This window comes from Haemaphysalis longicornis, unplaced genomic scaffold, assembly GCF_048455015.1.
Source record: "Haemaphysalis longicornis isolate Haplotype H1 unplaced genomic scaffold, Haemaphysalis longicornis Haplotype H1 scaffold_3, whole genome shotgun sequence".
In the NCBI taxonomy this organism is placed as follows: domain Eukaryota; kingdom Metazoa; phylum Arthropoda; class Arachnida; order Ixodida; family Ixodidae; genus Haemaphysalis; species Haemaphysalis longicornis.
The window spans coordinates 19,424,815-19,449,286 of record NW_027526335.1 but is presented as its reverse complement, the minus strand read 5'-3'; the positions used below and the strand labels follow the sequence as shown (position 1 = coordinate 19,449,286).

The 24,472-nt window shown below is 49.4% G+C and overlaps 1 protein-coding gene and 1 pseudogene across 2 annotated transcripts in view; both read left to right on the top strand.

Annotated features, from left to right (window-relative positions):
* LOC144174083 (tudor domain-containing protein 3-like) overlaps positions 1-12,186 on the top strand; it is a 117,538-nt gene extending 105,352 nt beyond the window's left edge. For both annotated transcript variants that reach the window (XM_077702527.1, XM_077702526.1), the window contains exons 12-13: positions 6,852-6,977; positions 9,330-12,186. In XM_077702527.1, the coding sequence (XP_077558653.1) occupies positions 6,852-6,977; positions 9,330-9,821 (618 nt within the window). In that variant the 3' untranslated portion in view covers positions 9,822-12,186. The remainder of the gene's footprint in view (positions 1-6,851; positions 6,978-9,329) is intronic.
* A 3,663-nt stretch (positions 12,187-15,849) lies between these two features.
* On the top strand, positions 15,850-19,464 carry LOC144173184 (uncharacterized; annotated as a pseudogene).
* The last annotated feature ends 5,008 nt before the right edge of the window (positions 19,465-24,472 follow it).

The window sequence follows — 24,472 nt, the reverse complement described above, 5'->3', positions numbered from 1 at the left end:
CTCCAGAATACCGGTCTGGTGCGATGACCACTACGCTATTGGCTGGGCTTTCTCCTGTATGTATGTTAAGGTATTTTTTGTTTCCTGCACTTGGGGGTGGTAGCCAGCGTCACTCGGACTACTCGGGGTGAAGGGGACCTTCTTTTTAACCCCCCGGCCGTGACACGAATGTCTACGACATGTCGAGAGTGGTCGACCAGCGTTGAACCCTCTTAAACCTTTGGCACCAAGACTGCCAGAACAGAGGCCCTCGCTATGCATGTAGCGAATCAGAAATAGAAACAGATGAAAAATTTTTTTAGTCAGAAAGTGGTGAAAAAATGCCCGCCGGGTGGGATCCGAACCCACGACCTCCAGAATAACGGTCTACCAATATATATATATATATATATATATATATATATATATATATATATATATATATATATATATATATATATATATATATATATATATATATATATATATATATATATATGCCCTTGCCTTTTTTTCCCCTGCAAGTTTGACTGCTGCCCTTCTGTGCACTTCCTTCGTCCTTGTCCCGCCACCGTGGTGGCTGAGTTGGTTGGGCTGCCGAGATCGAGGTCGCATGTTCCATTGGCGTCATTGCGAAGGGTTTTCTGGTGGAACAGAAACGCTTTAGGGCACCGCATATGGTCGCGCTTTAAATGGCCTCAACTGGCCTTCTAAATAATAGCCGCGATAACGGCACCGCATGAAACCGCGAATCTCTCTCCCCTTGCTGTCTTCGATTTCCTTGTCGTCAGGTTGTTCTTGAAAAGTGGTAGCGAGCCGGCTGCTAATAGCGGAATTTGGCCTTGCCTCTGTCCCCCGCCCTCGCTGTACAGCCTTTTTTTTTTTCTTTTTTTTCTGGAAAGTTGCGTTTGTCGATGCTGTTTGAAGACGCGGAGGATGCTTCTGTAAGACGTGCTTATTGCTGAGCTGAAGGAGCAACATTCGTGAGCGGACCGTGGGTGCGCCTTCAGGCTGTCGCGTCATTGCCACGCACCTGCTTCACTGGTTTGTTTATTGCCACTGTTCGGACTGCCCCGGAATTGTAAACTCCAATCTCGACTGCTCGACTGCCTTCTTCCGGTGCACATGGTAATCGGCTGCTATTACATGCGCCGAGATTTCAGCTCACGATTTGTATTGGGCGTGCTTCCATGGAATGCAACACGCTCCTTCGAAGAAGTGGCGTTACCTCGGGCGCGCAAAACGACGCCTCCGTTGGTCGTCCCCAGATGCCGCAACCAGCCATCGGCTGTTGCGCGGAGGGTGGGGGGTAAAAATAAGAGGTGCCGTTCACTGACGGCCGCCACTGAGCTTACGCGCATCTTCGTCGCATCTTGCAATGGGACGCCGATCGAAATCAGCGGCGCGTCGTTTCCGGCCTTTCCTGCCTCTTTTTAAGCACGCCTTTAAAAGCATTGGCCGTGTTTTATTCAAAGCGAGGTTAGGTGTAAGTGGGAACGTTTTCACTCGACTCCTTTCTGATTGCTTTCGTATCGATCCGCTACAGAGTCGCGCTGTAGTAGACCATCGAACAGCGCTTGCCCTTGTGTTAAGAGGAGTAATCATGAAACACCTAATCCGTTTTCCGATGACGTCAGAGTGTGAAGTTTGCATTGTGTATTTTGTTGCTTATCTGTCTTCGTGCCTAAGCTTCTCTGTAATAAGCAGCAGGTGTAACTTTTGACGCTTGTTGGCTTGTCGCGAAGAAAAAAAACAAAGGAAGCAGGAAAAAAAGAAAAAAGACGCGCGCATGCGGTGCGCTGTTGTGTACGTGTGCCATTTCTTTGTCAGTCTGCAGCCTCTACTTTTCCTCAAGGTGAAGCGACAAGTCGCCCTAACGACCACGAGTGAACGGAGACAAGACCGCCGTGGCATGCAGCGATATGCTTGCATGAAGGAAAAGGCTAGGCACCCTTGCGGTGCCAACCACGCCGTAAACAAACAGCGTGTGATGAAAGAAGGTGCAGCGCGGGTCGTAATGTGTTGGAGGGAACACGGCTGTTGCACTGTGCGTGGCAGCGCGAAGCCGAACGGGCGTTTGGGGACCATGGATTCCGTAATGACAACTTCTGAGCGAAAAATCATTATGAACAATACTGTAGAGTTCCGGGACTTCATTTACTAGGGGAGGGGTGGTTAAGAACTCAGCGGTACGAATGCGTCAAATGCTTTCTTCAAAAGCGCTTGTGCAATTAGGGGTTCTGGTAGGCCGGTACTCATGGCGGTGCATGCCGCTTTGTCGAGTCTGGAGGAGGTCTCTCTCCCCCTCTCTTCTTATAGCTGTTCAGTTCACGTCTTTCATGGACCTTTTTTATTCTTATCTCGCATGTTTCTTTTTTTTTTTTTTTTTTTAAGCAGCACCCCTTTCTCTATCTGTGCGCGCAGTTTCTCGGTGGTTTCCCCGTTTTCATTGATTTGTACTGTCGGTGACGTCTTCCCTCCGTGGAAAACACTCGTTTTCAGGGGTTCTTCTAAACTGTATCAAACACGCGTCGTGCTTAGCGATTCGATTTTCGCATTCTCACTGCGTCCGCCCTCTGGCGTGCGCTGGCCAGGCGCTCGTCCTGCTGTGTCCTTGGGAAAACCTGCTTTGAGGCGGCGCTGCGTATGCGGCGTGCCTCACGATGATGGTGTCTGGAGGCGGTCGGCGCATTGGAGGCGAGGGTCATTGTTTTCTGCGCGCTGTGGGCTGTGGTGGCATTTGGCCCTTGTTGTGCATGCGAGATTGCGGCGCTCGTTTAGAGAGGGGGGCCCGTCGCCCGCACCTTGCCTGGCGGTGCGGGCGACGGCACAGGCTTGAGCTAACTCCGACTCTCAGGCCCTGTATGTGCATTGGCGGCTGACGAATTATTGCGGGCTTGGCTGCTGCTTCAAGCAAACGTTCGGCAAGCTAAATTTCTTTAGGCCGTAGCATTCCTGAACAAACGAGGAAGGGGAAGGGGGGGGGGGGGAGGGGGGGGTCGTTCCGCCTTGCTGAACGGTCTAGCCGGACCATCCGCGGTGGTTCAGTCGCCAGAACGTTTCGTTGAGCCCAAAGACGTAGGTTCGATCCCGGCCGCGGCGGCCGTTTTTCTGGTTGAGCGAAAAAACTAAAAACCCCGGAATGCGGCCTCTACTACGACGCGTCTCTTAACGCAGGTGTAGCTTCGACATGTAGAACCCCCAAAATTCTGTAAGCAAAGTCTATTGCTTGGGAGTAAGATGAACGTGAGGTGAGGTTTATGCAAGTGAGTTATCAAACAATAGAGAGGGGAGTTGAATTCACTTGATTTGCTGAAAGTATAACAGTTTTGACTTGCTTTAGTATTACCTAAAGTTCAATTAAATTGACAGGTCACATACAAATGAGGTATCATATGAAAGTTGCTTATTGGGGGCGGGGGCGGAATTGGTGTGTCTAATGGGAATGATAATACTAACGTAATGGCGTGAGGCGTGAAGTATACAAACTATAGATGCAGAAATAATAGTTTAAGAGAGGGGAACAAACGCGACCCATTCATCGGTAGTTACTACTAGTCGTATTTTTTTTTTCGAGATTTTAAGTGATATATGTCACCGTAGAGGAAATGAAATGGACAGTATCGAGAAACAGGTGAAGCAAATGAAAATGCTAGTTCGTGTCAGGAGTAGCTGGGCTAACCAACGAATGCTGCGTATACTATTTATACGGGATTATGTTTTTTAATCCGCCGGCTTTTCTATGAAACAGCTCAACGTGATAGTTTTGAACGCGTCTGTAGACCTATCCCGTGTAAATCACTGCGCATTCAGCAGGCATACAGACCCAAACTGCTTACAAATTTAGCATCCTCAACATTCTTGCGAACCCTAAACAAAAGCTAGGGTTCGCAAAAGCTAGCGTAGCGACCGTATGCTCCATTATCGAATGCCCGTTCAACCAATATTTTTTTGGCAGTGAGGAAACAGTTTCCATAAACGACGTTAAGCGCTGCGGCTTGACATAGCCGATTTTTGTGAGTTTGCGAACGAAGCTCTGTAGTACAGTGCTATGCTCCAGTGCCCCTTTCTTCTTCCTTTTCTGTTTTTTAGGCAGCATTCGTGGGCCACCGATCTCGTCATTGACAGCCACCAAGTTTGCGACTGCCTGCATGTTCATTGCGCCATCATTTCCGTGGTGTCGTGCCTGTTAGCAGCTGTGTGGTTCTGCCTCCCCCCCCCCCCCCCCCAAATAAAAATAAAAGGGGGGATAAAAAAGCGCAACTTCCGTGAGTAATAGGAGAATCGAATCCGCGCGAGCGGTGCGCAAGAAAACGGGCCCAGATGCCCCGTTTCGGCGCTCATCCGCGTAGATAAGGGCCTCGACAGGTCTGCGCGGCGTCGGGTCCCAGTAGTAACGCCGCTACGCTTGCCTGGAGTTGCTGCTCATTAGGCTTAGGGAGTTCGCCGGCAGACAATGACTGCGCGACCCCGGAGTGAGCGCGCGCGTTGCGCCTTCTCTGCCGTGGCCTTGGTGGCGCGTCCCGGATGTGCTTCTGCCGATCAGCGTCTCTCTTTCCTGATCACTGTTTCGTCAGGGGGACGTGTTCGACTCTGCCGGCTCGGCCCCGTTAGAGTAACTCCGAGGCGCCGTCTCACCGGCCGGTGCGCGACCCGGTCACGGCCGTGTCGCGAGGGCGTATACACACGCCCCCTTTTTCGAGCGTGCTTTCTCATGCTACGGCTCTTAGCGGCGTAGTCTGCTGTGTCGGCGCGATCGCTACCGATGCGTGCGCGGTTGCGCAGTCGCGGCGGTAATGATGCCGATCCACTGACCGCACGGAGCAGACGTACACAATGGTGACACGGAGTCCTGGATTTACGCGATTGCGAGCATGGGAGCGAGTTTGTGGCGTAGTAGACCCCGGGATTCTATCTTTCTCAGCTGCCCTAGCTTTTTGCATGTCCCCAAACCGTGAAGAGTTGTGCTGCTGAGCACGAAGCCGCGGGTTCGGTTCTCGGCCGCGACGGCCGCTTTTCTGATGGAGGCGAAAAGCAAAAACGTTCGTGTGTACGAAATTTCGGCGCACGCTAAAGATACCCAGGTGGTCAAAAATAATCCGGAGCCCTCCACTACGGCGCTCCTCATCGCCTGCCTTGCGTCGGCGCGTTAAACCCTGCAGTCAAACAAATCAAATCAAACCGTGAAGAGTGCGGTTAAACCCTAACTTGGCGACGTATATTGGTTCACGCATGTAGTATGTTCTAAATGCATGTACGAGTTGTGAATCTACTTGCTGTCCAAAGGATTCGGTAGTGCACTGTGGATGTCGTATTGCAAAGGGGCTGTACTATTTGTGTTCACTTATGTACGGACGTCTAGATTCCAGAGCTGAATTCCAGCGGTCCGTGCGAAGTGCTGTGCTTGGAGCAGGGCGCAGTCAGCATTCTTAGACCGCTGCTGATAACCCATGGGCCGATGTGGTATCTGCTTGGAAGCGCAGTGGCTGGCTAGTTACGCAGTGTTTTTTACCCGAAGGGCGCGAAAAGAAATTAATGCGTGCTTAGAGACGTGAGCATAGGTGGAAGACTAGTTTGCTTCATAAGGTTAAGGATGATGCCGTATCGAAAAAGAACCCCCTGTCAGCGAAATACACGAAGCACCCTTCTGGAGGAAAGCTTCTTTGATGTAATTGAGCGCGGGTGGGCAGTCGTAAGCCGGAATCGCTAAGCTATCAACGTTAGCTCGTTTGCACCATCATTGGTAGCTACTGCTTACATGGCCGCCCTGTGGCGTTGTGCGCAGTACACTGGATGTCTCGTATTTCGCTAGTATTACCCATCATGTCACCAAGGCTTTCTTTCATCCTCCTTAGTGTGTCTGATAAATTATGAGGAACACATTTCTCTTTTCTTGCGGTAGAATTGGTGCTCAAGTCATAAAATTTGTTTGCATTCCGAATTTTTACATGCCTAAGTATTTCTACGGGGACTCAACAATGAGGAAACCCATTTAGAATTTTTTCGCATACGAAAAGGCTGTTACAAGAAGGCGTTAGGGCCTTCATACTTGGATGACGGACGTGTATTGCTCCTAAATAATGTCTTTTTAGCAACGCAAGTGTGTGTTGTTTTGAAGCCAACGTAAGAGTCTCACTATGTAGCGCTCAATGGAGTTCTAAGAGGTCTGAAGGGGGCATTTAATAAAAATCCCTTTGGCCGTTATATGCGGATATCAGGCGTCCTATACTTTCTCTAGAAAGATGTCTTCCCGCAATGCAGTTGTGTGCGGCAATGAAGCCGACTCTAAAGAAACTTGGTGTGTTGCACTTCATAGAGATACATAGTTCTTTGTAGAAGTGTTTAGTACAAGTTCCTATGGCCTTTATATTTTCGTACAAGGCCTCTTACACTGCCCCCTAAAAGTGTCTTCCCAGCAAAACAATTGTACGTAGTAGTGAAGCGGGTGTTGGTTGTCTTATGAACGTATATAATGGAAGGCTCTAAGGCCTTCAACTGGCATATACGGCACCTGAGAAATGTCTTCCTTGCAAAACTTTCGCGTTTAGTAGTGAAGCCTACTTCAAAGGGCTCAGTGTATAGAAGAGTGGCTTCAGCAATTAATCGACAGTCCCCACTACTGAGGAGTTTGTGTGATTTTTTTTTTTCTTACCTACGTCCAAATAGAGCACTGGTGGGCCAGTGGCAGTCGTCTGCGTGCTTTGAACTTTCAGTGCAGGAGCTTATCAAACAATGATAGCTGATGCAGAGGCTTTTGCTTTAGCTGCAGGAATGCCTAGCACATGCAACCTGTACGTAGCTTTTTTTGAGGTGTTTGGGTCCTGCTCGCTCCACAAGTATTCTGAAGTGCTGCCCTTTTTCCTTCCCTGCAGTTTTACCGGGCCATAGTGCACGAAGTCTCGGCAAACGGCAACACGTGCGTTGTCAAGTTCGTCGACTACGGGAACCACGAGGAGGTGCTCTGCTCGGATGTGCAGACCGTGTCACTCGCCCAGTGGGTGAGTGGGTCACCTTAATGCTCGCCTTTCTCACCAGGGCTGCGTAGAGGCGTACCCTGCCTCTTTATATTACAGCCACTGAGAAAGGTGGTCTTTAACTATGTACTCGTACTTCCAGGGTTCAGAGGCACTGGGCATGTGGTGGGCAGGCACTTGTGCTTTATTTGTATCAGAGAGAACTTGAGCCGTTGTGCAGGCCATGTTGTTTTAAGCTTAAAATCCATTCAGCTAGCCACCTTCCACCGCCACATCAAAAGGTGCTGGAGGGCGTTGTTCGCTGTTACTTCATTTTCAGGGAGTGGGCACTCTGACAGGGAAAAGTTGATCCCCGTCTGAAAGAAATTCCTGACTGTGATACTGTCTCCATCCACATGATACTCTGAAAAAGGGTGATTTCACCTGCTGATTTGGAAAAGACAGTGCCGCATTGAACAGGAGAAATCGCAATCTGTTACTGAAGCTCTAAATTTTCTCTTCATGAATTAACGTGCTGACGATTTGTTGTTGGTACAAAGGGGCAGCCTGCCGAGGATTGCGTGAACCACCACTCTGACCTTGGAAGCAGAAGTTACGAAAGCAAAAAGCAAAGAACAGTTAGCAGGTCGTGTCAGTAATCGAACCCTACCCCCAACTAGACGGCAGCTGTGTAGTCATGGAAGCATTGGCTCTTCTTACATCTGTCTGTAAATTCCTGCCTAGTTCGAGTCCTTAGCATGGTGCTATGCTATGTGGTACAGCTGTTTGGCTTCTTTAAGGTGAATGGATACAATTCACAAGACAGTATTTCTAGCTTTTTAGAGTACAGTTAAACCTGGATGTAACGAACCCCTATGTAACGCATTCCTGAATTTAACGAAATTCCCCATTTTCACCCCCATTGAAGCCCATGTGTTTGCCACCTCTATGTAGCAAAGGTGTTGCAACGATTAACCTTCATGTAACGAACTCGTTAAGCTGATCACTCATTGTTTTGTGAACTTTTACAGAAAAATCAGCCGGCGAAACGCACTAACTCACCGAATACTAGCACTACTTTAAAGAGCCAGCCGCTACAAAAACTTCTTGAATCGCTGAAAACAAAATTAGTCATGATGATGATGATGATGACGACGACGAATGGAGCGGCTAGCACCATCCGATGGCTCACGCAGCACCCACTTGAGGTTTTGCTGGTGTAGCATGACACCATGTCGCAAAAGTACCTACATTTCATTTTTTCGCCCGCACTGCAAACAATCGTGCGTTCCCACGTCAGAGTGCGGTGTCGGTTCAACGTACGTATTCAGGTGCTAGGCCTGCCTGTCAGCATCTAGTCACGCGTCTCCACTGCTATCTGTGGGGTTGGTTCGTTTGTGATGAGTTCTGCTGCCAGAAAACGAAACCTTTTTTCTCGTTTCAAGCGAAGCAAGTAAATGTCATCGCCACCTGGTATAGTATCCCAGCTGGCACCCTCTCAACAATTTTGAGTGCAGAAGTGAGCATCAAGTTCGCGAAAAGGCGTCCTTTTCAGCATAAGTTATGTTCTTGAAACGCGTTTGGAACCAAAAAGTTTCGAAAGGCAGAAGTGATAATTAAGTTACTCTTGTGAATGCGCTGGCAAGTGACCTCGCCTCTTTTGAGCGCCTAGTAGTGCCTAAGCTCCTGCGAGAGGAGCAGGTGCAAATCCCGCAGTTTTTTACTGTGAAATAAGTCCTTGAAGAGTGAATTTGATTTCGCTGATGTCTAGCATTCTGGTTTCATTTGTGCGTCAATGACGCGAGCTCACTCGAAAGCTGCATGTAACGAAAACCTGGATGTAACGAAAAATTGCGAGATTTTGTCAACTTCGTTATATCCAGGTTTAACTGTATCTATTAGCAGTTTTATGTACAATTTACAAAAATTTTAAAAGAAGAAAATTGCTCTGCACAGCTTGCATCCAATAATTATTTTTTTAGACAATCAGGAAAAGCCATGTTGGATTCTTGCAGATTGGAAAAAAAAAAGGTGGCATAACAGCATCCTTGCACAAGCTGAATTTCATGGCATATTTGTCTCGTTTGCTCGCCATTGCATTGCTGTGATTCAGTGCAGCAGGACTCTGAAAATGTGGGCTAATTGTAGCTCACCAACAAAAGTACTCACGTTCGTGAAGGAATTTTTGTTGCCTTTCTAGGTTTCTTTCGTACCGAAAAAAATTTCGCAAACGTGAAGGAAATTTGGCGACACTGCCGCTTGTGCGGGGACGTTAGGTTTGTAATTGGGTTTGTAATGTATTTTGGAACTTGGGTTTGCAATTACATTCGAATAATTACAAACAAAGATTGGGGAAGTAAACTTCACCAGCTCTTTGCTTTGTTCACAAACCCACAGGAAAAGGGCCAGTGTAGTTCATCGCAGCCTGACTACCACCGGCGGACAGCAAGCGGCTCGGGGTCCTCTGCGGGGGGTGACGGGCCAAGCCACCAGCAGGGTCCCCCTGCACCGCCGCCGCCGCAGCAGCAGCAGCGCCACTTCAACAGCAGCAGGGACTCGGAGGACTACCGCTACCTGGAGGCCATGATGCAGAACGAGGCCGCTGCCGCCTCAGCCACCCAGCACCACCCGCAGCCGCCTCCACCGCAGCAGCAGCAGCAGCAGCCAAGCTACCACCACAACTACCACCACCAGCAGCAGCACCACCACCAGCAGTACCAGCCACAGCACCAGCGGCCACCTGGCGACAGCTACGAGCATGGTGGCTACAGGCAGAGGCCGCCACCGCACCACAAGCCACAGCACCAGCCCTTCGGCGGAGCCCACGGGCGCCCGCAGCAGCAGTTCTACCAGCCACCAGCCCAGCGACGCCAGGGCCCACCCGCCTGAATCGACGCACGGCCATCGTTCGAAAACGCGGTCCCCGAAACGTGGCACCAGCAACACAGCGGATTGGACTGGTGACGTTGAAACGTCCGGGACATGCTGGAGTCGCATCATGAGTTATTTATGGCTGTCCGTGTGTGCTGATGCCTTTGAAATAAAGTGTGCCCTGTTACTTGGTTCGCTACCACCACCCCTGCGCCCCAAAGCTGTTTTTACCGCTGGTTTTCTGGGGCTCTTGCAAACTCACCTTGGTGGAACCCACCTGCAGCACAAAACACCCTTTTCTGCTGGGCCCTGTGCTTTGGCATGGCTTGATGCTGGAGGGAGCAATCTCCCACCGCTGTTTCTCTTTTTCACTTCTATTTCCGTTGTTCTTTTTTTTTCCGCTTTTTTTTTGTTTGTTTCACAGATCTTGCTCAAATGCGCATCCTAGCTTTCCTTTTCTAGTTTCCTCTCTTTTTTTAACTGCAGCCTAAAGAGTAGTCCATGTGTAGCCAGGCGCTCCACTGCTTTCTTTTCAAAATCTTTTTTTCAGTCGTGTGTCATGCACATTGGTGCGCAGTTTCACAAATCCAGTTGATTTCCTTTTTTTTTTTCTCAGAATTTTAGCCTACTTTGACGGTGCCATGTATGCTTCCTCAGCATCAGCATTTGCACAACCTGTCGTCGTTTCTTCCTGACTTTCAACACAAAGGGAAAAGCAGTTCCCGCTACAAAAATTGTCCCTCGCAGTCTACTACCACTACACCTACTGTCTAAAGATCTGCATGGTCTTCCTTATTTGCAGCGAATTACAGGAAGCGCACAAGATCAAATAAGCTTTGTGTACGTAATTCTTTGACTCCCACATTACATTTGTGCACATGCTGTTTTACCACTTGTGTTCAGATTGGAAGTCTGTGCCACCGCAGGAGCAAACAGCTCAGAAGGAAAGTTTCAACACTAGCCTTTTTAATTCTTTTGTTGACTTTTCTGCTGTCTTGTTTTCATCTGGAAAGAACTAAACTGGCTAATGAGGTTTCGCACAACCTGTGGTACAAGATTTTTGAAATGTAAGATTGCTAAAAAATGTTGTTTTAAAAATGAAGTCATGCACAGTGAGACACAGAGAATCTTGTTTTCTGCTTCATGACACACTCTTTGCATCCCCTGATGTTTGAATGTGTACTCTTTGAATCCCAAGCATTTATTTGTGAGCACCACCTCCCTTGCTAGATTATCTCATGTGGTATTTAAAACAAAGTGGCTTATTGAAGGGAATGATCGCATATATTTTAAATGCGACCAGACTGAAAAAAGTCTGTAAGGAGAAGTGGGGTAGTGAAGTCTCGCACTTTATTTTGTGCAAATGTTTTTCGAAAGCACACACATACTGTTTTGTTTTAGAGCTACTTTGCAATCGACAGGGCATATTGCCACAGTTCCCATATCTCCTTTCTTTCAAAACATTGGCCCCCCGCCTGGAAAGGGATTGATAGTCACCACAACAGTGTAGCTCTTTTTGTCACTAATGCTCAGAACAGTACTGCACAAGCCAAGGGGCTCAATATTACAAGTGCACGCGAGGACATTCGATCCTTGCCAATACGTGCAGTGGTCACCAAATGCATTTTTTTGTTGTTTTATTTTTTTTCCCCTCTTGTTTAGAGTAAGTGGTGTATTGTCTTGCCTCTTTGCGGACGTGCCTCACAAACCTAATAGCCAATCTCAAATCAAGCACTGGGTCTTGCAGAATTTTGTGGACACAAGGTTTCTCAAGGTTGTACATGGCAGTGTAGTCGCCTCTCTATTCAAGGCCATTTCGCTGAGACGGGCCTGTAGTGACATCTTAACAGAAAAAGCAATTCCACCCACCTTTGCCAGGCCCGGAATCGGTGCGAGAAAGTTGGTGCTGCTTGTCTGGTTTCAATCTCAGTGAAAAGGAGTTGTTTGTGACACCTCCTCACATTTCCTTTTTGTTCTCCTTGAAAGAGTTGTCTCGTGTTTGGCACTTTTCCCCCTGAGATGTATAGGCACAAAGGCACAGCAAGGGCACGCACTGGCATCCAACATCTTTTACTCGCGTAAACGTACATTTGTAAACCTCTAGTGTTGCCGGCGCAATCCATGTCACACTATCGTGCGTGTGTGTTTTTGTATGCAGGCGCTGTGCGAATGTTCAGTGAGTGCATGCATGTGCGTGTGTCTTTTGTGGGGCATGGTGTGTCCCACGTGTACAGGCACGCACATTAAAAGGCTCGCGCGAGGGAAAATGGTGGGAAATAAGTGTCTCAACAACCTGCCCTCCGTTTGTACTGGACCGTTTGTGCGTCAGAATGGTTGCGTGTAATGTGTCTTGTGGAATTAAATGGATGCCATTGGAATTCTGCTTGGAAACTGTCTATCCTGTCGGATCTGGAGTCTCGTGTGAAGGGGGATATTGCATCTCTTATTCATTTCTATTAAGTTCAGTTGCTGCTTCTGTGTGGCAGCTGACTGTTTGGGCTTTCTTTCAGTCTGCCGGGCAACATTGTTTGCGAAATAAAGGGAAAACGGTGATTCTGGCTCATGCTTGATGCGTTGCCAAATTGGCACACAAGCACCGTTGGAAAGCAAATTTTGTCTTCATGGTGTGGTCAATTTTTTTTTCTCATGAAACCTGTTGGGCACGAATGACATACTGCTGTGTTTCTCGACGCATTAATTGCAGATCTTTTTCTCAAGAATCCATTTTGACAGTGTCCTTAAACTGGTTCAATTTCAGTGTTTGTTTTAACTTGTGATAATGATTCTCCCTGGTCATTAATGCATTTTTACACAGCCAGCAACAAAAAGTGTAAAAATGCAGCCTTTTGACTGTATAGTTAGTTTTCATTTGGTTACCACGCTAGTTGGCTTTGCTAAAAAGAAGGCTGGCAATTTGAGGTACAAAATTTGAACAAGAAAATTGTGGTTGATTCCTCTGTCATAGGAATCGGTAAAACATGAAAGTGAAATGTGCAGCGAAATCTGCAGCTGAGCATAATTTGCAGGTCGGCGGCTGTCTTGTGGGTGGGCTTGGCAAGCGACGTCCTGCTGGCGAGTCGCTTCGGCAAAGGTGTACCGGCGTCATTTTCGTGACGGATATGACGTCATTGAAATGTTGGTGTATTCCGGCATAAAACACTTTCGTGTTAAATATAAAACCCGAAAACGAACAACGATAAGTGTAACGTACTCTTTAATACTAAAGGTTGCTTCCTCGCAAGAAGACCCTGTGTGCAGGGGTGCACTCTTTACAGGTCGCTTGCTTCGTTGTACTGGCGTCGCTTCCGTGAGGGATATGACATCGGCGAAATCTTCGTGTATCGGGGAATAAAACACATTCGTGTTAAAATATTCTGCAGAATTACAGGTATCTATTCTTATAACTGAGTGGCAGCAACTGAAGCAACCTGCATCCAGGTACTTACTTGACTTTTTGTATTCCTAGATGTGATGTAAGGCCTATGACATGGCCGCTTAGAAACCCATTTCAAAACCTACAAGAATCATATCTAGTGACCTTTGTGTTACCTTCTAGGACCTGTTGCGAGTCCTGCTGGTGGCTTATTGCACTGCTCGCTAAAAATATAATGTTAGGTCTGTCACGCCGTGTGAAGCTGGGGCATGTTTGTTATGTGCAGAGCAGAGCAAAATTTGCAGTGTGAGTGAACTAGCAAACCTTAAACTATCGCCGCATAATTGACATGCGGTGGCATGTGGTCATTAAAATGTTGTGGTAGTAGGATGAAGGCTGTAAATATTGACGTGTGTGGTTAAGTTACAGGGTTCTCTTTTCCTTGCTCATTCCCATCTGGGGAGGGCTGTAGTACAGGGCAGTACTATGATAGCACTAACACTGCCCTTCTGGAGCTGTGATCTATAAACACACTACATGGCTACTTGTGTGCAGGTGTTCCACATAACTTGAGCTTGGTCATTAAACAATAAGGCTTCATTTATCTACTGCCATAATTACAATTATTATTAATAGTGGTTTAGAAAAAGCATGTTCCTAGCTCTGAATAGCTTGATTATCATCTAAAATGAATTAACATTTTAGTGATTAAATATGGTGGGTATTGTCCCTCTTACGCAATTTGAGGTTGTCAGAAGACCTGAGTTTGCGTAAGAAATTCATTGCAAAGGGGAATTCTTTCAACACCTGAAGGGGCAGGTAATTTCTACTTGCAGAAGTCTGAGTTCCTGGAACTTGAAAGTAGACCTTCAGGCCAAGCCCACCAGCAAGTGAGCAAGCCAGCGGCTGACTGATCAGGGTGCATCCAGCGCAGGCTGAGTGTGAAGGAAGCAGGCTCCAAATGACCAGCAGACGCACAGTTGAGCAAACGCTTCTTCAAAAAGCATATGTTTGCTCTGAACTCATATATAGAGTGTATATGTTTCGACTAAGCGTCAGAACCGATGACAGGCGTGCCACTCTAAAGCTTATTGAGATTATGGGCCCTGACCTCGACTTTTCTAGAAGCCAGTCTTTTTCCAGAATACTTTAATTTATTCAGGGCTTTTGATTTTATAACGAAGGCTGAAGCTGACCAGTAAAGCGTTTTCGGGTGCCCATGCTGTGCTTTCTCGGACCCTTATTTGGACTTGGTAAACACCGCTTACTAAGTTCATTCGTACACTGGCATACGATTTTCACGAGAGAGAGGGAGAGAGACGACTTTATTACACAATAATGTGAGAGTGGTTCCTCTGTCAGGAGCCCATGTGCTGTCCAGGCTGCCATAGCCCAGGTCTCAAGCAGGAGCTGGTTTTCAAGTCGACAGCTGGACAGCAGTATCTCCCACTGCTTAGGGGAAGGGGGTGGGTTCAGGGGCAAACGGTCTGAGTTTTTTGTGCAGTCAAATAATATGTGTGTCAGAGTTCCAGGTTCCTGGCAGAATTTACACTTATCGGGGTATTGTGTGAGAAAGAGTAAATGAATGTGGATGGGGTGGGAAAAAGTGCCTCCTTGAATTTGTCTGAGTGTGACTTTGGTCAAAGATGTGTGAGGACTGGGGAAGGTCTGTCTGGTGGTTTGGTAGTATTGGGTGATTTCTCGGTGGGCGAGAAGAGGTGCGGAGACACCCCGGTCTCAGCGGCTTGGTGAGAGAGGTCTTGAGCCTGTTGATGACCAAAATTGTTGCTCGTCAATGCAGAGTGGGCGGGAGTCAACACAATGTCCTCACAATGTCCACCCGATGGGCAGGCACATGTTTTAGGAGTCACCGTGTGGCGTGTGCCACCGATCCCGACAGGAGCCTGCGGCAGGCGGCTTGTGAATCGGTCAGTATAATCTTGGAGGGGATTTGGGTAAGGTCGAGTGCAATAGCTAATTCTTCGGCGTCCGGGGAGGCGGTTGTCCGGATTGAAGCGCTCGTGATGAGGGCATTTTTAGAGATTGCCACTGCCACCATAGTTTAGTTATCCGAGTAACTGGCCGCATCTGTGTAGATTACGTGTAGGATCCCGAGGATACCAAGGACTGAGCCGGGAGGAGGCCGTGTTGCTACGGCAGCTCCAAACCGGATCCATCCTCGCGCCGGCAACGCTGCACGTGTTACACCCAGGACTTTATTTGAGCAGTCTGTGCAAAGTGGGTCTGGCAGATCAGTGGCACATCTTCTGGGACTGTGTCCGGTTTCCAGACGAATCCAAGTCAAGGACTTATCCGCCGAAACTCCAAGAAGCAGTGCGCAGTAACGACAAGGACGTTCAACTTTGGGCCGTCCAGCAGGCCCGGGGTGCGCTCGAAAAACACAGACCAGGCGACCCGGCAACGGGGTGCGTTGGCGCTGAACAGCAAACCCTAGGTCGACGCCAGGCCCGCGTCGCGGCGAGTAGAAACCGTCGTTTTGCAGACAACAATAAAGTTATACCTAACCTAACCTAACTGTAAAATGTTGCTCTAATGACTTGTTTCTCTGTAAAACCGCGCCCGTGACACGGGATCTAAAAAGGGGAGGGGAGTCTGCACCCTGGTGAAGAAGGGACTCATAGTAATAGAACACGATCTCGTGCCACGCAGCGCTATTGAACACGTGACAACTGAAATCGTGGCCGGCAAACGCAAAAGGCGCACGAGCATCACGGTAGTCAACCTCTACAGCAACCCAAGGCAACACAAGCAAAAGTTTAAGGCACTCATCCAGAAGACGAAGCAGATCGCGGGGGACAACATCAATTTCATTGCAGGGGACTTCAACGCACAGCACAGACTCTGGGGTTACCCCGAAACCACCGAGAAGGGACAGCACCTGTTGGACGACATGACAGAAATGGGCTACCAGCTGATTAACGACCTGGAAACCACAACAAGAAACGCACTAACATCAACGCAGCGGGACACAAACCCGGACCTGACGTTTCTGGGCGAAACCACGAGGCCACTAAGGGTGAAATGGAGAAACACCGAGGAGACACTGGGAAGCGACCACAAGATCCTCGAGATAGAGATACCCATCAGAGGCAACATCAAGGAAAGCAGACAACAGCACATTGTGGATTGGCATGACTACAGACAGAAATTAGAAGCCAACGGCCCGGAAACCATAGAAGACATTGAGACATGGGCGAACCTGCTCAACGGCACGATCCAGAGCGCCACGCAAACGGTCGACGCCGAAGCAGACGGCGTGCAAATCGACAGCCGCCTAGCGCACCTCATGGAAGCCCGAAACTCACTTAAAAATCGCTGGAAACGACAACGCCACAACAGGAAACTAAGGAAAAGAATAGCACAACTTAACATCGAAATCGAAAAACACAGTAAGGTGGTGTGCCGGCAGCAGTGGCACGCTGTATGTCAAGAAGCAGACGGCCAGTTACACAAGGGCAAGACCTGGAAACTACTACGGCACCTGCTGGATGAGCAACAAACCAAGGGAACCCAACAATACATACTCAACAGAACCCTGCACAAGGCGGTCACAGAACTGGGCGAAGACGAGGTGAAAAAGCGCCTCAACAACAAATATCTCCCGGAAACGCCGGTGGATTCGTTACCGGTATACACCGGCGCGGACAACGCACTCCTAGACGCAGATATAGAGGAGTGGGAAGTGCGTGCGGTGCTCCAATCGATCAATTGCAAGTCGGCGCCCGGGATAGACCAGATCACCAACAAGGCACTGAGAAATTTAAGTGATACGGCAATATCCGCCCTCACTAAATATTTCAACCGGTGCTGGAAAGACGGAAAATTACCACAGCAATGGAAGACCGCCAAGACGGTCCTAATACCAAAGCCAAACAAGCCACCGGGCATCGAAAACTTGAGGCCCATATCCCTCACGTCATGCGCCGGGAAACTACTCGAACACGTCCTGCTGAACCGCTGGCAGCAATACCTGGAGGAAACCAACATATACCCGGACACCATGCTCGGCTTCCGGGCCAAACTCTGCACGCAGGACGCCATGTTACTGCTAAAACACGAAGTGATGGACGGAAAGACCAAAGACAACACAGCGGTACTGGGGCTGGACCTACAGGGCGCGTTTGACAACGTGCACCATTCGGCCATCCTCAAGCAAGTATCACACCTCAACATGGGAAGAAGATCCTTCACATACATCAAAGACTTTTTGACCGGACGCACCGCACATGTAGTAGCAGGGGACCTACAGCTCCCGCCCAAACAATTGGGAAGCACGGGCACGCCGCAAGGGTCGGTGATTTCCCCACTGCTCTTTAACCTCGTGATGATTCGAGTTGCCAACAGGCTAAACACCATCCAGAACGTTAAATATACGATATACGCAGATGACATCACGATTTGGACAACGCAAGGCAGCGACGGACAGATTGAGGCGGCGTTGCAAGAGGCGGTGTCAGCGGTGGAAGATTACCTACAGCCCACGGGGCTAAAGTGCTCACCGGCAAAATCAGAGCTGATGCTAATCACTCCACGAGGCAAACGCTTCAAGGAGAGACCAGTGGACATCACAATCAAGACGGGCGACGGGGGAGAAATTCCCAAGGTCAAAACACTCAAAGTCTTGGGTCTAAGGCTCAGAGACAAGGGCAGCAACGAAAAGACCCTGGTAAACGAACTACAAACAAAGATATTTCGAGCCGTTCGGCTCATCAACAAGGTGGCCACAAGACAGCAAGGCATGAAGGAGGACAGCCTGCTGAGACTAACTCAGTCATTTGCAATCAGTCACGTCGCATACGTAGCGTCCTACCACAACTGGCGGGCGGACGAGAAGAAAACAATCGACGCCGCCATCCGTAGGGCATACAAGAGCGCCCTCGGATTATATCACCACACGAGCACAGAACACATGCTCGCTTTGGGCGTACACAATACGCTCGAAGAAACCATGGAAGCACAACGAACAGCGCAATACCAACGCCTGGCTCAAACCAGAACGGGGCGAGCCATCCTGAAGCGGATCGGCATGGAAATCCCACACACCTCGCCAAAAGAAGCGGCCGCTCTACCCCGAGACGTACTGCGCAAGATCCGGATACCACCTGTACCGAGACACATGCATCCACAGAACGATCAAGAGCGAAGAACAGCAAGGGCTGTGGCTCTAACCAAAAGCCACGCCAACGATCCACATGCTTACTATGTGGATGTGGCCAAATATCACAATATACGGAACGCTTACGCGGCGGTGGTCATCAACGCAAGCACCGGAGAACTCGTCACCTCAGGCAGCATACGGTGCAGGACGCCAGCGCAGGCAGAAGCATAGAGTTAATAGGCAGAAGAATACGCCATCGTGCTGGCGCTGCACGCACCGGATTGCCGCACGATAATAAGCGACTCGAAAACGGCGGTCTCCAACTTTTCGCAGAATAACGTGTACCCCACTACGGCAAGAGCACTAGCCCCAATCACACAGAACAGAAGACTGGCAACCAACGTCACCATCAAGTGGTTCCCGGCGCATGCTGGCGAGCTGGACGAGTCGGCTGGCCCGAATCGCAACGAGGAAGCAGACAGGGAGGCGCACGCGCTAACAAGACGCGGGCTCCCGTCATCGCTCCCCGCAATACGCGAGGCAAACCCGACAGAAGCCGCTGCCGAGAACGAGAACAGCGAAGAGTATGCCATCACAACGTACGGGGAAGTTCTGCAATGGTACAGAGCGAACCGTAACAGATACCCACCGCCTCATCGGGACCTAACACGCAAAGAAGCGACCACCCTACGACAACTACAGGCAAGAGCGATATGGACTCCGGTATGGGCGAAACACGTCTGTCCGGAGATATATCACACAGACACGTGCCAACGGTGCAAGAAAGCGCGAGCCACCCAGAGCCACATACTCTGGGAATGCTCGCCCCCCTGCACCCAACACTCAAGACAACGAGTTGCCAGACGAGATCTGCAGCAAGCTCATCAGCACAGAACTCGGTAATCAACGGGCCGTCGTCCAGCACGTCCTCGAGCTCCTGGACCGGCAGAAACCCGGGACGTCGTCTCGCTTGCGAGACAACGGATAGGGTGAACGCGGGGCTAGGACGAAGACATGGAACACCACAACGAAGAAGCAGCAAGACTACCCACAGAGACAAGGTCCAGCACGTGCCACGTTCCCCTAGGAGCGTGAGACGACCGGTGCTCGCCTTCGGGCTCGCAGCACGGCCGCCGCCTCCGTGGGGCAAGCGGGCACGCAAGAGTCTCCCCTCCTACACCCCCTCCCCTGAACTGCCGGATCGATTCAATAAAGTTGTTTCTCTCTCTCTCTGTAAAACCACACCTTTAATTTGGTAGTGAACTAGGAGCGTGCGAATATTTGAGACTTCCGAGAACTTAAGCGAACAACGCAATCTTTGATTCGGCTTCCAATTAAATGTCGAATAAGTTTTGGAATTGTTTTAAAGTTGGGAAAAGGAAAAGTAGAGTTGTTTCAACGAACTCGGATACATGAAATGGCGCTTTGTTGAAAATGAGAAATGCCCGCTAAAACACATGCAAAATAGATTTTTTGCAACGAGTTACAACTAGTTGGGCACCGGGTGTTTCGCCCCTTGAGCGCGTACGATCGACCGCCCCAAACATGCAGCGGCGTGCTTCCCCGCGCAGCCCCGGTGACGTGCGCTAAACGGCAATAAGGTGCCTTTTGGGAGCGCCTCCTATCTCCTTGGCATTGTGCCAACTCCGCCGTCGTTCTTCTTTTTTTGTATGAAGATAACGCGGTTGTGCAGAAGCAGCTATGGCCAACTCTCTTTAGATAAGAAAGCCTAGCTACGTGCTGTCATAGCCCCGGTTTTGTGAGCAAATAGTGCGCAAAGTTGATCTTTCGTAAAACCTGTAGTGTTCCTTCTATTAGATGCGACGGCATCTCATTCACTCGCCTTGTCCCTCCATACGGCGTTGTCGTTGTCCGTCCACACCCCTCCCCCATTCTCCTCGCCGCGCGAGCAGCGCTCTCCGCCGCTCACCCCCTCTCCTCTCCTATAGCGAACACTCTCTCGCAAGGGGCATTGGATTGGATTCGATTGGCTTGGATTGGATTTGGATTGGATTAAAGTGGATTGTGTTGCGTCATAACCGCGCCACGTTGCGTCATAGCCGCGGCAGGGGGTTCACGGCACGTTTCACGCGATGGGAGAATCAACCTAACGGAAACAACAACGGAACCCCCTATGCGTCGCATCTATACAGGGGTTCCCGCGAGGGGAGGTGGGAGTAATTTTTTAAGTGCGGTTGCACTTCTTAACCGACCCTTGTCATCCGTCCGGCGCGCCGTCCGCAGCCCGCTCCGCCAGCAGGTGTAACGGGTTGCGCCGCGTGAGGGCGCGTCCCCTCTCCCTCTCCACGCGTACCCTCTCCACTCCACTCGTTTACCGCCCCTGCGTAATCAACTCGTGCGTTCGCACTTTCACATGCTCCCCCTCGGGGAAATGCGTGGGGAATTTTTTATGTGAGACCTATTTATAACAATGAATTCATTCGTTTTGCAATCCTAGACACTGAGATGAAGCTCTTGTCAGGAAGGCGTTGACGCTGCGGTGCTCGCAAAGCTAGGACGGCGACCGACCGTGCAGCTTTGTCGTCACACACTTGCGCTAATTTTGGTTTCAACTTGTTTACACGGTTATATCAGGCATAAAATACCCTTCGAAGAACCCATATTTTAGGACTCCTGTGCGTGCCTGCGGGGAAATTCACGGTGCAATTGCTTTTTAAAAATAAAATTCATGCGTTGTTAGTGTTTTAAAAGGGAACCGTGAGAAAGTGCAAATTTAAGGGGATTGCACGACTACGCCATGAAGGCATGCTGAACGGGGGTTTAAAAAGTAGGCTAAGTTGCTCATTTTTTATGCCTTGCGCTGCCCTATACACAGTTTCTTTACATAAGCTGACATGAACACTTGTGAAACTGCCGTCTCCGTTTTTCTTTCGTGCTTTTTAAGCGAAATGTGTTCATTTTAGGTTGCCAAGATACATTTACCAGTACACTAATACTGGAGCATTTTCGTTGAGGTCGCCGAACAAGATTGAATTTGCCCCCATATGAGAGAGAGAGAGAACCGAACATTAAATAGAGCAAACGGTGGTGGTTGAGCCGTCACTCGGTGGGGTGGGTTCGCCTCAGTCCAGGTATTCTTGGGCCTTGGCTGCAGCCCTGACACGGGTGACCAGAAAGATCTGGTCAGCGTGATGGGAGCTGGTCAGCAGGCCCTCCCACTGCTCTGGGGAAGGTCTGGGATTCGGGGTAAGCGATGGGGTGTTTTGACAGGCCCACACCATGTGGTAGGTACTATTAAGAGAGGGGCAGAATTGACAGGTGAGGGTGTATGGGGTAGGGGAGATAGCGTGGAGGATGGGTGCATTACAATAGGTGTTTGTAATCGACGCTAGGTGATTGCTTCCTTCTTGGTTAGTTGAGAATGAGGTTGAGGCAAAGTGAGACGAAGGTTGCGATAATGGTGCGGGATGTCGTGGTAGCGTGATGGAACAGCGGGATGTGGAGGAGGCTGGACCGTGGGTTCTGTCCCTGAGGGAAATGCCCAGTGTGGAAGGGCGCGAACACCGGCGTGAGCCGCCTCATTTTTTTCGAGGGACGAGTGGCCAGGGGTCCAGACGATGTACAGCTCGGGAAGTGGTTTGATTGATGCGAGTATGCGTAAGGCGGGAAGTGAGATGCGTCCACGTTGAATGTTAAGGCAGGCTTGCTGGGAATCTGTTAATAATTTATTCAATACAGCAGGATAACTTCTGACAATATACTGCAGGATATCCTGCAGGATAAAAGGATATTGTCAGTGCAAGTGCGCGCCTCTTTCTTCCTGTGTCCCGTCCGAAGCGCTGTTGTTTTGATTCTCACGATTATGTACCAACCAGCCAAAATTTCAACACATCTGACTTGCTACAAAGTTGGCACGTATAGGGTTTGAACCTTTGAGTGGTTCGCAGTGCAGAAACTTCGCGTCCTCAAGGCTCCTGCACAGCCCCTGCAGCGAGGGAAGGGCTAAGTCGGTGCTTCAAGCCTCCTGCAGACTGCCGAGAGCGTGACATTTTTTTTTTTGCCCAGCCTTGCACCCTGCTTGCTCGACCAGCAGCAACATACCACTGCAATATTGGGGAGCAGTCGTTTCACCATGCTGTGACACGAACAGAGCGTTTATAGCGTATCATCTGAAGGGGAGAAGTGCGCCAGAGATTGAGAAGTTAATAGTGCGTGAAAGAGAGAAGCCCTTAATGACACTGACCAGAGAAAGAGAGAGAGAGGTCGGGGGGCCCGGCGCCCCCCCCCCCCCCCTTCCCCTCCTGGTAACATGAAACGTTTTCCGCCAATGGGGGAGAAATACGATATGATTAAGTACTGCATGACTGTAGTGTGTGTCGACAGTTGCAGTCCACTGTTCAATTGGGGTGTCCTACAAACGTTAGATTTATATGATTCTAAGAGCTGGGCGCATAGCTGAAGCCATAAGTGCATCGAGCCTGCACTGCAACCTAACAAATCGGCTCTGCAGGTATCTGCCATCGACCGCTGTGTACTTGGAAGCCTCACTGAATAAGTGTAAGGAAAGGGCTCCGCCAGTACCTGCACAACGATTTCAGCGACCGGTGTTTGCACGCCGAAAGAAATGAAGCCATTGTGTTAATTACACGCTTCAGTATTTTCTCCACCTTTTCAGTTTTAAGCCTTTCGCGGTCGTTGAATTGTGCATTCACGCCTGGAGACTCGATTTCGGGAGCCGCCCTTGGAAGGGGGAGGGGGGATCGGAAGCACCTGAACATTACGAGCTGTTCCTGATAAAGCAGGGTTGCTGAAGGGAAGGGGGGTCAGTTTTCTGGCTTCCTTGTGGTTGTGGTGTTGGCAACGCCACCGGTAGCTGTACCTGTTATGCTGGTTGCGACTTGCTTTGACGACTTTACCCACATCGACCACTCGGACGTGTGCCTCGCCTTCCGCCGAACACAAATGGCAGCCTGTTCTCTGGCAGCGGTACCTCAGCCTCGTCTTCAGTACGCGTTTCTCGCGCTTGAACCTAGAACAAGAGACAGCAGAGCGGAGAACCGGTCCCGGTCGGTGCCCGGTAAGCGACCGGCGCTACTGCGCGTGCGCAGAGCCGGGAAAAAATGGTGGTTGATTCCTCTGTCATGGGAATCGGTAAAACACGAAAGGGGAATATGCAGCGAAATCTGCAGCGAGCATGATTTGCGGGATGGCGGCTATCTTGTGGGTGTGCTTGGCGAGCGACGTCCTACTGGCGGGTCGCCCCAGCAAAGGTGTACTGGCGTCATTTCCGTGACGGATATGACGTCATTGAAATCTTGTTGTATCCGGCAATAAAATATCTTCATCTTAAAATATAAAACCACAAAACAAACAACCCTAAGCATAACGTACTGATGATGATGATGATTGTTATTGGTTTCCCGTTTGAAGCGGGGTGATGACATGTCATCTTACAAAAAAGGACTAATATACCCATGTTTTACACTCTTGGTTTATTACTAGCGCTGCTTAGGGCAGGCACAAAAAGCTTATTAGGCACAAAATACTTTTTTTTCCTGTTACAGGTGGTAACTGCCCTAGGCAATATTCCCCTCTCTGCTTTTCGTCCACCAGCATTCTAATGTTCTTTTCGTCCCCTCGACAGCCTTGAAGTTAACTTCCTCGTTGATACCCTTAAATCCTAGGGCTTCTGGAAGCCCAATATTCCCTTCATGTAGATTTGGATGGATACCCTCACATTCTAACACTATGTGCCGCATAGTTTCTGTTTCTTTTCCGCAAACCACGCATACCCCATCATTTTGTTAATACTTCCCCACAAAACTGCTAGTTCCCAGGCAACCTGCTCTAGCCTCAAAAAGCAAAGCACTGCCCTGGGAATTATCGTAGAAATTTTCCTTTCTGATGTTCAATTTCTCAGCCCTGTACATTTCTAACGACGTTTTAGATTCCATTTTCCCCCTCCATTTATTCGTTTCAATCTGCCTTGCCTCTTTTTTGGTTACCTTGGCTGTTTTGGATTCTCCACTGTTCTTTCCGTATTTCATCGTTAGCCTTCTAGTCTTTCTTAACCACTGCGTGTCCACGCTTTTCAAGTATAGGTACCTAAAAACCTTAGCTGCCCACCTTCTTGATCCATTGCCCTCAACCTCATCTCAAAGCATATTTTACTCTGTGCTTCTCTAACTTCAAACGACGCCCAGCCCATATCTCCCT